This window comes from Hemitrygon akajei, chromosome 3 (assembly GCF_048418815.1).
Source record: "Hemitrygon akajei chromosome 3, sHemAka1.3, whole genome shotgun sequence".
Taxonomy (NCBI): domain Eukaryota; kingdom Metazoa; phylum Chordata; class Chondrichthyes; order Myliobatiformes; family Dasyatidae; genus Hemitrygon; species Hemitrygon akajei.
Window position 1 is genome coordinate 99,595,238 of NC_133126.1, and position 13,163 is coordinate 99,608,400.

At 42.5% G+C, this 13,163-nt stretch overlaps 1 protein-coding gene across 1 annotated transcript in view; it reads left to right on the top strand.

The window, feature by feature from the left end:
• Positions 1-12,900, top strand: part of dnal1 (dynein, axonemal, light chain 1) — a 91,952-nt gene extending 79,052 nt beyond the window's left edge. The window contains exons 7-8 of the mRNA XM_073040453.1: positions 2,605-2,745; positions 12,206-12,900. Of these exons, the coding sequence (XP_072896554.1) occupies positions 2,605-2,745; positions 12,206-12,249 (185 nt within the window). The 3' untranslated portion in view covers positions 12,250-12,900. The remainder of the gene's footprint in view (positions 1-2,604; positions 2,746-12,205) is intronic.
• The last annotated feature ends 263 nt before the right edge of the window (positions 12,901-13,163 follow it).

Consider the following 13,163-nt stretch of genomic DNA (forward strand, 5'->3'; position numbering starts at 1 on the left):
GGAAAGGAATGAAGGATTATGGGCTGAGTGTGGGTCAGTGGGACTAGGTGAGAGTCAGTGTTCGGCACGGACTAGAAGGGCCAAGATCGCCTGTTTCCGTGCTGTAATTGTTATATGGTTATAATATTTATGTCAAAGAAATGTAGGCAAGAAGGAATCTATTCTCTTACCCTTGACAGTTAATAGCATTACTATTGCAGCGTCTTTGCTATCAATGATCTGGGGCTCAGCACTGATGAGAAACTCAGTCCAAGTTTCTACCACCAAGAAGCCAAGGATTTAGGTGCAAGGGAACACCATCATATGCAAGTGTCCTCCAAGTCACATGCCATCAAGGCTTTGAATATATTAGTGTTCCTTCCTTGTAGCATTATCCAAATCCTGGGTCCTCTTATCTATCTGGATTACTGGAACCAGTATGATTACAATGTTTACAAAGGTAGCTCACTACCATCTTCTCAAGGACAATTAGAGATGGAAATAGACTCTGGCCTTGCTAGAGACATGCAGATCCTGAAAATTAGTCTATATTACTAGAGTAAAGAGATGTACTGATTATATAATGCCTTGGTGAATGTGCACCTGGAGTATTGTGTACAGTTTTAGTTTCTTTATCTTTTTTTTAAAAAAAACAATATATTTGCCATACAGGAGTGCAGTGGAGATTCACTGGATGAATTCCAGGGATATCATGTTTGTTATGAGTTGGGATGAAGTGGATCTCTGAGGCAGCTCATCACTACCTTCCTGATGGCTGAGGAGTATTGAACTAAGGATCGGCTTATTAGAATAAAGGGCTGAGTTGAAACCAGCTGAGAGGGAAGATAGATGGATGGGGGAAGGGGTTGAAGTGAGAAGTTGGGAGGTGATAGATGAGAAATGTAAAGGGCTGAAGAAGATGAATTCTGACAGGACAGGAGAGTGGACCATGAGAGAAAGGGAAGGAGGAGGAGCATCAGAGTAAGGTGAAGGTCAGGCGAGGAGAAAAGCAGGGTTAAGAGAGGCGCCACAATGGGGAATGGAAAAAGAGGAGGAGAAAGGGGGTGTGAAATTACCACAAGTTAGCAAAATCAATATTCATGCTGCCAGGTTGGAGACTACCCAGACGGATTGCGAGGTGTTGCTCCTCTAACCTGAGAGTGGCCTCGTCATGGCAGTAGAGGTGATCATAGATTGACATGCCAGGATGGGAATGGGCAGTGCAATTAAAGTGGTTGGCTGGGAAATCCTGCTTGTTGCAGGAGCAGCAAAGGTGCTTGACAAAGCGGTCTCCTAACATGGCTCTTTATTCCTTTCCAGATATGCTGCCTGACTCCTGAATTCCTCCAGAATTTTGCCCATCTAATCTGCTCTGCCATTTCATCATGACTGATCCATTTTCCTCTCAGCCCAAATCTCCTGCCTTCTCCCCATAACCCTTCATGTCCTGACTAATCAAAAATCTGTCAGCCTCTACCTTAAATATACCCAATGACTGACCTCCACAATGGCCTGTGGCTACATATTCCATAGATTCACCACCTGCTGGCTAAAGAAATTCCTCTTCATCTCTGTTATAAGTGGACGTCCCTCTGTTCTGAGGCTGTGCTCCAGAATAGACTATATACAAATGTAGCATTTGTAATATCACAGCAATCACTGCAAATCTTGTGGCATTCTGCATATATAAAGCAGCTATTTAAATGCATGCATTTAAGAAAATAATAGGCTTGCGCTCCAGGCGCTTTTTTGGCATTTATGTTTGTAGAGCATAATATTCTCTCATTATTGGTAACATGAGAAGTGTAGAATCTCCCTTTTTTTTTGTTCCACTTTCTGCCCAGTGTACAAGGCCAGTTGGCCCCTTGAGACTTTTTTTTACCACTTCTCTGACTTTAACTTTGGCTGCATTTTTATGTTAGCATTTCAACCCCTTCACACCCTCCTCCCCGCTTCTTCCCACCCACCAACCTAGACTGACAAGACTCTGTCTACATCTACTTTAAAAGGGTCAAAGATTCCTCTTGCAATGAACTTTGAAGAAAGGGTCCAAAGATTCATAACATTCTGAGAGGAAAATATGCACATCATTTGTCTTAAATTTTTAGTTTCTCCTAAAAGGGGGACGCTTGCTCTTGTAGGTTCTCTCACAAGAGGAAGCATCATCTCCACATCCCCTGTGTCAGAGCTCCTCAGGATTTTGTATGCAATGTGCAGGAGAGCATAATAACCATTAGGCAACTATTTACCCCCTCTGACTTGGACTGCCTTACCTCTTTGAAGAAATATTAATTCTGATGAGGGTGCAGGTAATGAATTTTTATTTCTTCACAGGACAGCAGTTAGTTACCAATTTCTCTATCAAGCTCTCTACCCCCTCAGCACCGCCCACTCCCTAACCTTGCCACTTCTCTCTATCCCTACCTACCCCCATCTTTCTTCCTCTTACCCACCTTGTTGCCCTCTTATTCCCCCAGTCAGTCCCCTCTACTTGCCCCCAATCTTGCACAGTCACCCACTTCGAACACCTCCATTGTCAGCTATCCCCCACCACTCCCTCTCTCACCATCCCCCTCAACCTTCTACCTGCACTCAGTTTCTCATAATTGCCTTTGTTACCTTTAGCTGAGTTTAGCAAGCTAGCCGATCTTCCTAACCTGGTTGACCTCGTTTTTGTGGGAAACCCATTAGAAGAGAAGTATTCGTCTGAAGGCACCTGGGTGGATGAAGCAACAAGGAGACTCACACGGCTGAAAAAACTGGATGGTATGTTAATTGGGCCAGTACATATTTCATCATGGGTGTAGAAGGAGGTTGTACTGTTTATTGAAAATATGTTAGCTAATGGTCCCAAAATGTCTATTCTACCCTGATCCTCCCTTTAGTCACCTATATGGGGCTGGAATTGACAGTGGTCTTAGGATGTGGGGAAAATATGGGCCTTTATAGTTGAACGCATGACAACCAGTGGTGCAGTTAGGGGCTTGTACGTAAGTTGGGCAAAAGCAGCAATCTTGGAGGTGGGGTTGAAGGAGGGCACTGAAAAAGGAGGAATAAGTTTGTGGATCTATTTTAAAACTGAGATTTTAAATCTGAAGATATTTGGATCTGGGTGAAGGGGTTGGATACAAAGTTCAATGCAAGCAGTAAATCTTTAGCTTAGTTTATGACAGATATAAACTAGAGGCCTAGCAGGTTGAAAGTTACAGTGGTTCGCAAGACTAATCTTAAAACAATATATATTTTAAAATGACACAGCACACACTGCCACACAGTGGTTGAATCAGGTTTGTTGATATTCCTTTCTGGCAAGTAAGGGTCACACTCACTGATAGTTTGCAAAGATGATGGAGGTGGATCATAGTAATCAGCCAGAGGATTTCAGTATGTAGTGTACTATGCATTGTTCATGTGAGATGTAACTCATATCTGTTTCACCTATTGTACAACCTGAAGGCTTCTCAATTCAACAGATGGACAGTGTGATGTCCTTGGACAAAGAGGGAAGGAGGGATCCACTTCCTAATCAATCCTCATGGTGCTCAGGCATTGAAGACTCTGACAAGTTCCTACTCACCAGACAGTGTATATCTAGTAATGAGGTATTACCATACAAGAAATTCTGAAGATACTGGAAATCTGAAGCAACACACACAGTAGGGCAGGCAGGACCATTGGAGAGGAATGAACAGTGGATGTTCCGTGCCCAGACCCTTCATTGGATGAAATATCAACTGCTTACGAACAGAAACTGAAGCATGAGGATCCAGTACAGAAAGTCATACAAGTTTGCTGTGAGGTGACCCTGACCTATACAGGAAATTCACGCTCAGTGGCCTCTTTATTAGGCACATCTGCACACCTGCTTGTTAATGCAAATATCAGCCAATCATATTGCCAATGCCTTAATGCAGAAAATCATACAGACAGAGTCAAGAGGTTTGGGTAGCCTCCAACTTGATGGCATAAACATCAATTTCTTGAACTTCTGGTAATTGCCCCCACCCCTTCACCATTCCCCATTCCTGTTTCCCCCTCTCACCTTATCTTCTTACCAGCTCATCACCTCCCTCTGGTGCTCCTCCCCCTTTCCTTTCTTACATGGTCTTCCATGGATGACTGCGGAGGTGCGTGCGCTGCTGAGGACCTGTGACTCCGCCTTCAGAGCAGGCGACAAGGCTGCTCTAGCAAGAGCAAGGCCCAAACTGTCCTTAGCCATCAGAGAGGCAAAGTGTGCACACGCCCAGCGAGTCCACAGCCACTTCCAGGACAGCGGCACTTCGAACCATAGAATACTACAGCACAGTACAGGCCCTTCAGCCCTCCATATAATCCTTAAAAAAAGGTACTAAACCCACACTACCCCATAACCCTCCATTTTTCTTTCATCCATGTGCCTGACCAAGAGGCTCTTAAATACCCCTAATGTTTTAGCCTCCACCACCATCCCTGGCAAGTCATTCCAAGCACTCACAACCCTCTGTGTAAAACAAATTAGCCCTGATGTCTCCCCTAAACTTCCCTCCCTTAATTTTGTACATATGCCCTCTGGTGTTTGCTGTTGGTGCCCTGGGAAACAGGTACTGACTATCCACCCTCTCTATGCCTCTCATAATCTTGTAGACCTCTATCAAGCCCCCTCTCATTCTTCTACTCTCCAAAGAGAAAAGTCCCAGCTCTGATAATCTTCCTTCATATGACTTGTTCTCCAAACCAGGCAACATCCTGGTAAATCTCCTCTACACCCTCTCCATAGCTTCCACATCCTTCCTATAATGAGGTGACCAGAATTGAACACAATACTCTTAAGTGCGGTCTCACCATTATAGAGTTGCAACATGACCTCTCTACTCTTGAACTCAATCCCTCTGTTTATGAAGCCTAGCATCCCATAGGCCTTCTTAACTACCCTATCAACCTGCGCAGCAACCTTGAGGGATATATGGATTTGAACCCCAAGGTCCCTTTGTTCATCCACACTCTAAAATAACTGGCCATTAATCCTGTACTCAGTCTTCTGGTTTGTCCTTCCAAAATACATCACCTCACACTTGTCTGGATTGAATTCCATCTGCCATTTTTCTGCCCAACTCTGCAGCCTGTCTATATCCTCTTGTAACCTTCGACAACCTACAGCTCCATCCACAACTCCTCCAATCTTCGTGTCATCCGCAAACTTACTCACCCATCCTTCCGCCTCTACATCCAGGTCATTTATAAAGATCACAAATAGCAGGGGTCCCAGGACAGATCCCTGCGGCACTCCACTAGTCACCGACCTCCAGGCAAAATACTTTCCTTCCACAACTACCCTCTGCTTTCTTCCTTCAAGCCAATTTTTTATCCAAACAGCCAAGGTTCCACTTATCCCATGCCTCATGACTTTCTGGATGAGTCTCTGATGAGGGACCTTGTCAAATGCTTTGCTAAAATCCATGTAGACCACATCCACTGCCCTACCCTCATCAATTTCTTTTGTTACCTCTTCAAAAAACTCAATCAGGCTCGTGAGGCATGATCTTCTCTTCACAAAGCCATGTTGACTATCCATGAGTAGACTGTACTTCTCCAAATGCTTGTAGTTGAATATACACAGTATACAGAATAAGGCAGATGATCTTGTAGCCCATTTAGAGAATGGCAGGTATGATATTGTGAGCATCCCTGAGTCGTAGCTGAAAGAAAGTCATAGTTGGGAGTTTATCATCCAAGGATACGAATCGCATTAAAAGGACATGCAGGTAGGCAGAGGGTGTGGGGTGGCTCTATTGGTTAAAAAAAATTTAATCAAATCCTGAGAAAGAGGTGACATAGGATAGGAAGATGTAGAATCCTTGTGGGTAAAGAAACTGCAAGGGTAAAAAGGCCTCCAAACCGTAGCCAGGATGTGGGCTACAAATTACAACAGGAGGCAGAAAAGAGCAATGTTGCAATAATCATGGGGGATTTCAATAGGCAGGTAGATTGGGAAAATCAGGTTAGTGCTGGATCCCAAAAGAGGGGGAGTTTGTAAAATGCCTATGAGATGGCTTTTTAGGGCAGCTTGTGGTTGAGCACTGTAGGGGAACAGCAGTTCTGGATTGGGTTTTATGTAATGACATAGATTTGATGATTAAGAAGGTTAGGAGGCAGTGAGCATTGGAAGGGGAACACAGTAATGTACTTGGTATTTCAGTAATATTGTAAATACATTGTTTGATTAAGCATGCTTTATTTGTTTGCATCATTCATTATGGGTTATATGTAAGGTATATGTGACTGGCATGCGTCATTACGCCATCATATCAAATGGGAATGTCTCACTTAACAAAAGGTAAGAAAATCTAAATAGACAAGTATCCTGGGTTCCTGTGTTTTTCTTCCGATTAATTTCTGGAGTCACAAACATTACAGTGGTGTCTGAGTGATGTATACTAAATGAATGTGCAGTTTTTTGAAACAAAAGAAATAGCCGAAGAAAAACGAGCACCATTGTTGCTGAGTGCAATATGTGGAAAAGCATACAGTTTGCTTAGAAGTTTAACTGCTCCGACTGAACCAGCAGAAATGAACTTTGTTGATGTCATGAACATAATGCAAGAACATTTAAAACTGAAACCATTGCTGATTACAGAACGCTTTAGGTTTCATAAGCGGAATCAAAAGGAAGGGGAGTCCATTTCAGCTTATGTGGCTGAATTGAAGAAGTTGAACATTATCAGTTCAGTAACATGCTTAATAATGCACTGGGAGATCATTTAGTTTGTGGAATCTTAGAACCATAGAAAACAAGATAGAATCAAGTTTTCTTGTAAGTTCTTAATTTCCATATTTTCCTTTGGGATCAATAAAGAACTTACAGGAAAAAAGGTAACTCCTGTGGGAATGACATTCGTAACAGTGAAGTACAACAACCAACAAGCCTCATTGGACATGTATATGTTTAAAACAGGAAGAACAGCAGTTGTAGTTGGCTGAGACAACTACAACTTGATTAGAGATCCATCCACCATTTGCCTGCCACATCCCCTGCAATGAAGTCAACTGAAAACAAATTAAGAAAGGTCCTGGATGATGCCATGGTAGTGCTCAAGGATGGCATTGGAAAACTGAAATATATCAAAGGTAAAATAGTACTAAATGAAAATGGAGCCTATGGACAATGCCAGTCCTCCCAGTACCGAAGAAGGAGCGTCTGTCAGGATCTGTGGTGATTTGAGCATCACTGTCAACCCAGTACTGAAAGTAGACCAATACCTCTGTCCAGGATAGAGGATATCTTTGTAAACCTTTCTGGAGAGAAACAGTTTAACAAAGTGGACTTAGCTGAGGCCTGCCTACAGATGACTGAAAGAAGTGTACGTCCATAGTGTTTCTCAGCATACAAAGTCACAAAATCTTTATTGCCGTAATAGACTTGGTTTTGGAGTAACATCTGCACTGTGGCAGAAATCTATGAACCAGGCTGCCCATGCACTTGGATGTTACACTTGGTGTTATGTGAATGACATCATTGTTACCAATGAGAATGACAAGGAACATCTCCAAGATCTCAATATTAGAAGATTGAAATTATGGGCTCAGAGCATGACGCAACAGGGCTTACACAAGTCTGCTGAGAAAATTCAAGCAGTGGTAGCTGCCCCAAGGCCAAATGATGTGTCAGAGCTGCAGTCCTTTTTAGGATTTGTTAAATACTACAACAGGTTCCTGCCAAACCTGACTACTTTGCTCCATCACTTGAACTCATTACTACAGATCAGGAAGAAATAGCAATGGACAAAACTGCGTGAGGTGGCTTTCCAAAAGCCAAAGGAAATGTTGATGTCAGACACTGTACTCACAGATTATGATCCACACTGTCCAGTGAAGCTTGCCTTATGATGTAGGTGCAGTCATGTCACATGTCATGAGTGATGGAAGTGAATACCCCATAGCCTTTGCCTCACATTCCCTTACCAATGCAGTGTAGCCTCTCTACTTCCTCAAAACTACCTGCCTCTCCACTTACCTTCATATCGTCTGTAAACTTTGCAACAAAGTCAACAATTCCATAATCCAAATCATTGACATATAACATAAAAATAATCTGTCTCAACACAGACCCCTGTGGAACACCACTAGTCACCAGCTGTTAATCAGAAAAGGCTCCCTTATTCTCACACTTTGCCTCCTGCCAATCAGCCACTGCTTTATCCATGCTAGAATCTTTCCTGTAATACCATGGGCTCGTAGCTTGTTATTTCTTCAATGAATTCCAATAGATTTGTCAGGCAAGATTTTCCCTTGAAAAAAGCCATGCTGACTACAGCCTGCTTTATCATCTGCTTCCAAGTATCCTGAGAGCTCATCCTTAATAATCAACTCCAACATCTTTCCATCCACGGAGGTTAGACTAATGGACCTATAGTTTACTTTCTTCTGCCTCTGTCCCTTCTTGAAGACTGGATTGACATTTGCAATTTTCCAGTTTTCCAGAACCACTCCAGAATCTAGTGATTCTTGAAAGGCCTCCCTGCCTTTCCACATCCTGCAAGAAGAGCATTCAAGTAACCTTCCTGGCATCTCTACATATCTGGCTGAGCAGATATAAAGAAGGGAAGAGGGGGAAGAGTTCTTCTTTTCTTTTGCTTTCTCTGACTGATTCCTGTCTTCTATGAAGCTTCGAAAAGCTAAAGCCTCAAGATCACCTCTCTGACTCTGTCCACTCAGATGATGGCCATTGCATTTGCCCCTGACCTCCTTTAATTTGCTCTTGCTAATCAATCCCAAATGCCAGTTGTTTGTTGATGAAAGCTCTTTTTCCACTGTAGTGACCCGCTGCTGCCTTTTGTACTTGGGCAGTGAACCTCATTGAAGTCTCCCCCCCCCCCCCCCTCTCAAATTTTCAGATCTCCCGCTTGTCTGCTGGTCAAAGCTCTTTTTTGCTGTAGCAAGCCATTGCTGTCTTTTGTACTTGGGCATTGGACCCGATTGAAGTCCCTTCCTCTCAAAACTTCCAACATTGGTCAGAGCTCTTTTTAAAGCAATAATTAAAACATTGAATATGGAAAGGCTTTGGATAGTGTGCATGTGGAGAGGATGTGCGGGTTGTCTAGGACGAGAGAACATACCTTAGAATTGAGAGAGGTCCATTTAGAGCAGAGATAGGACAAATGGTGGTGAATCTGCAAAATTCATTGCTGCAGACTGCTTCAGGCCATGTCATTGGGTATATTTAAGGTGGAGGGTTGATGTGTTCTGGATAAATCATGACATCAAAGGTTAAGGGGAGAAAGCAGGAGAAGGGTTGAGAAGGATAATAAATGAGCCATGATGGAATGGTGGAGCAGACTTCATGGGCAGAATTGCCTGATTCTACTCCTAGGTCTTATGGACATGTCACCCCTTCTGTGCAATTGGATCCTTGACTTCCTAGCTAATAAAAACAACAATTTATGACATTTTGCTGCCGGTCAGTGTCCTCAGCCCCTTCGTTTACTCTCTCAGTACTCTCAACCATTTGGCTAGATTTTACTTTAAATCCATCTGCAACTTTGCACCTGACACACAGTGGTAGGCCAGACCTCAAACAATGACAAGACAGTGCAGAAAAGGGATGTAAAGCCAGTAACATGGTATCAAAACAACAGCTTTTCATTCTATGTCATCTGGAAATTGACTTCAGGAAGTAGGGTAGAATATCCTGTCTGTGTTGGTGGTGCTGTGGTGGAAATCAGAATCAGAATCAGACTTTAATCGCCAAGTACCTATGCACATACAAGGAATTTACTTCCGGCAGATGTTGTCTCTCTGCTCATCACAATAATAATGATAAATATAAATGAAAATATAGATTATACATACAGGTAGTGCAATCCAAGTAATAGTTAGCCAACAGTTAACCAGCAGTTAACTGTTCAGCAAAGTGACCGCAGTAGGGAAAAAACTTCTCCAGTGCCTATTAGTCTTAGTCTGGAGGGATCTGAAGCGCCTACCAGACGGAAGCAGATCAAACAGTCCGTGCGCAGGATGGGAGGAGTCCTTTATGATGTTCCCCGCCCTCTTCTTCAACCTGGAAGAGTACAGGTCCACAATAGAGGGCAGGGAGGCTCCAATGATGCGCTCGGCAGTCCTCACTGTGCGCTGTAGTCTGATTCTATCCTGCTTGGTGGCGGCTCCAAATCACACAATGATGGAGGTGCACAGGACAGACTCAATGAGTGCAGTGTAGAACTGCAGCAGCAATTCCTGAGGCAGACCGTATTTCCTCAAGAGCCGCAGGAAATACATCCGCTGCTGGGCTTTCTTCAGGATGGATGCATGTAAATATCATCATGTTCTGATCTAGTCAAGTAGTTGCTATGGGTATGAAAGCATGTCAGCACCTCTTCTTCCTCAGGTGACTAATGAAATTTACATGTCTCCAATAACCATCTCTGGGATTTTGCTGTGCACCAAAAGCTTGAGAATATGTACCACTGGGTTCAAAGATGGTTTCTATTCCACTGTAATCAGACTCTTGAATGGACCCTGTGTAAAATAAAGATGAAGTCTTGATCTCTTAATCTACTTCATCATGGCCTTTGCACTTTCTCTGTATCTGCAACGTTATGTTATGTATTCTGTTTTCCTCTTGCACTACCTCAGGGTAATTGTGTATGGAATGGCTGGATGTCATGCAGACAAAAACATTTCACTGTCTTGTGGTATGTGATAATCATAACCTAATTACCATTTATCTGTTGTGAACAGAATATAGAAACACTGGTACAGAAATAATTTGTGTGCAAAATTAGAGCTGAGAGGTTATAATCATTAAAAACAGATTAAATGAGGTGGGTTTCACATCACCAGATAACTGATGATCAAAGGATGGCTTTATAGAATATCTTGTACCTCAGACTCGTAATGAAAAAGGAAGCTATTAGATTTATTCAAAGCAAAACCCACAAAATGCTGCTGGAAAAACAGAGCAGGTTAGGCAGCATCTATGGAAATGAATAAACAGTTGACATTTTGGGCCCAAATGCTTCTTCAGGACTGGAAAGAAAGGGAGAAGACACTAGAATACTTTGGGGGGAGGGTAAGGAGGCTAGCTGGAAGGTGATAGGTGAAGCCAGGTGGTAGAACAGATAAAGGGCTGAAGAAGAAGGAATCTGATGGGAGAGGAGAGTGAGCCATAGGAGAAAGGGAAAGGAGGACCAGGCTCAAGGGGAAGTGATAGGCAGGTGAGAAGAGGCAAGAGGCCAGAGTGGGGGGTTACCAAAGGAGAAATTGATATTCATATCATCAGGTTGGAAGCTCCTCAGAAGGAATATAATGAGTTGCTCCTCCACCTGGAGGGCAGCCTCATTGTGGCACAAGAGGAGGCCATGGACCGACATGTCAGAACAGGAAAGGGAATTGGAATTAAAATGTTTGGCTGTTGAGAGGTTCAGCTTTTGGCAGATGGAGCAGAGGTGCTCAATGAAGTGATCCCCCAATTTGCAATGGGTCTGACCAATGCCCAATGAGGAAGCCACATTGGGAGCACCAGACACAATAGATGATCCCAGCAGATTTACAGGTGAAGTGTTGATTCACCTGAAAGGACTGTTTGGGGCCCTGAATGGAAGTGAATAGGTAGGTTGTAGCACTTTGGCTGCTTGTAGAGATAAATGCCAGGAGGGAGATTAGTGGGCAGGGGCGAATGGACAAGAGAATCATAGAGGGAGCGATTCCTACGAAAAGCTGGTGTAAGGATATGTTTGGCAAGATGTCCCTTTGGAGATAGCAGAAGTTGCGGAGAATGTTGTGTTGGTTGATGTTTATTCCTGAATTTTGCTTATTGCAGTGTTTTTCTCCCATATCCCAACACATGCTGATTGGTAAGTCATCAGTTGTGGTAAACTTCCCCAAGTGAAGGCAGTTCACAGGAGAATTTGTGAAGTTGGTGGGCATGTGGCAGAGAATGAGTTACTGGGAAAATAGGTAGGGGAATAGGACTGTTTAGACTCAATGGGCTGAATGACTTTCTATGTCAAAAGGAAATATGAAATACATAAATATGAAATTAAAGCCATTCATTGCTTAGTCATTTTATGTCTAAGAATGTGGGACTTGGGGATCACATGGAAATTCAGCTATGGTTCAAAGGGACTTGTGTCTTGCATTCTGCAGTCATGAAATGTACTGGTTTTTCAATGGATCCTTAAGCTTGAGTGAGGAATTGTCAGTTGTCAAATGGCAAACAATTTTCTAACTATGTAATCTTTTGTAAATGTAGGGGTCCCTGTCATTCAACAGGTGGAAGAAGAGGCTGAGGACTAACACTCACATCACTGAGGCTGATGACTGTAAGACCTCCCAATTGCACTTTCTTTATCTTCCTTGCGAGTGAACATTGTGAAGATGATCACAACCTGCAGTCTTTGGAACTTTCCTAGCACGTTGTTGTCCTGTTGCCTATGTGATTTTTTTGTTGTGTTTGTTGAAACAATGTGATAATCTGAAATCTGCTGGCCAACACTGAAAAACTTCAACCACAAACAGGAAAATATTAGCTTGAACTACAATTTTTAAATTTTTTTCTACCTTTTATGTGGCAAGTGCATTAACTTATAAAGATATTGTTTGCCAACATGGTAAACGATTGCTCATTTTTGGTAAAGCACATGAAATTACTTTCTTCAAAACTCTTAACAGTTGTAATATAAATTAATATTGTTACAATCTAGGCATGTGGTTAATGAATATTATTGGATTAGGTCCTACCCTTACTTATTGGATAATGCAATAAAACATCGGCTTTTCTCAATGCTTATTCCATCAAACAGACATACTTTATAAGTGATATTCTTATTTTTGTAAAGTGATTTTATCTGTTTTATACAAAATTATTTATCAGAAGATGTTGTACTTGTATGCACAATCTTGTGGAAAATGATTTATTCTGGTAACTATTAAAGATGATTAACTTTCTCATGTCTTTTCCTTACTAATGATTTTTCACCTCCACAACAATGCCCCAATTCCCCCCACCCCCCAGCACCTAATCATTCCTTCTCCCCAACAATTTACCCAAGCCTTTTCACTACTTCTTGAAGGTTGTCTAGGAGTTGGAGTGCATATTATTTTCTAAATGCAACACTAATTTGGAAAAAGTGGCACTTTCAGCCCTCTATGAAACTTGTATTCAGGTGCTGCCACTTACCTCATGTATCCTAATCTTCTATCTGTCTCCT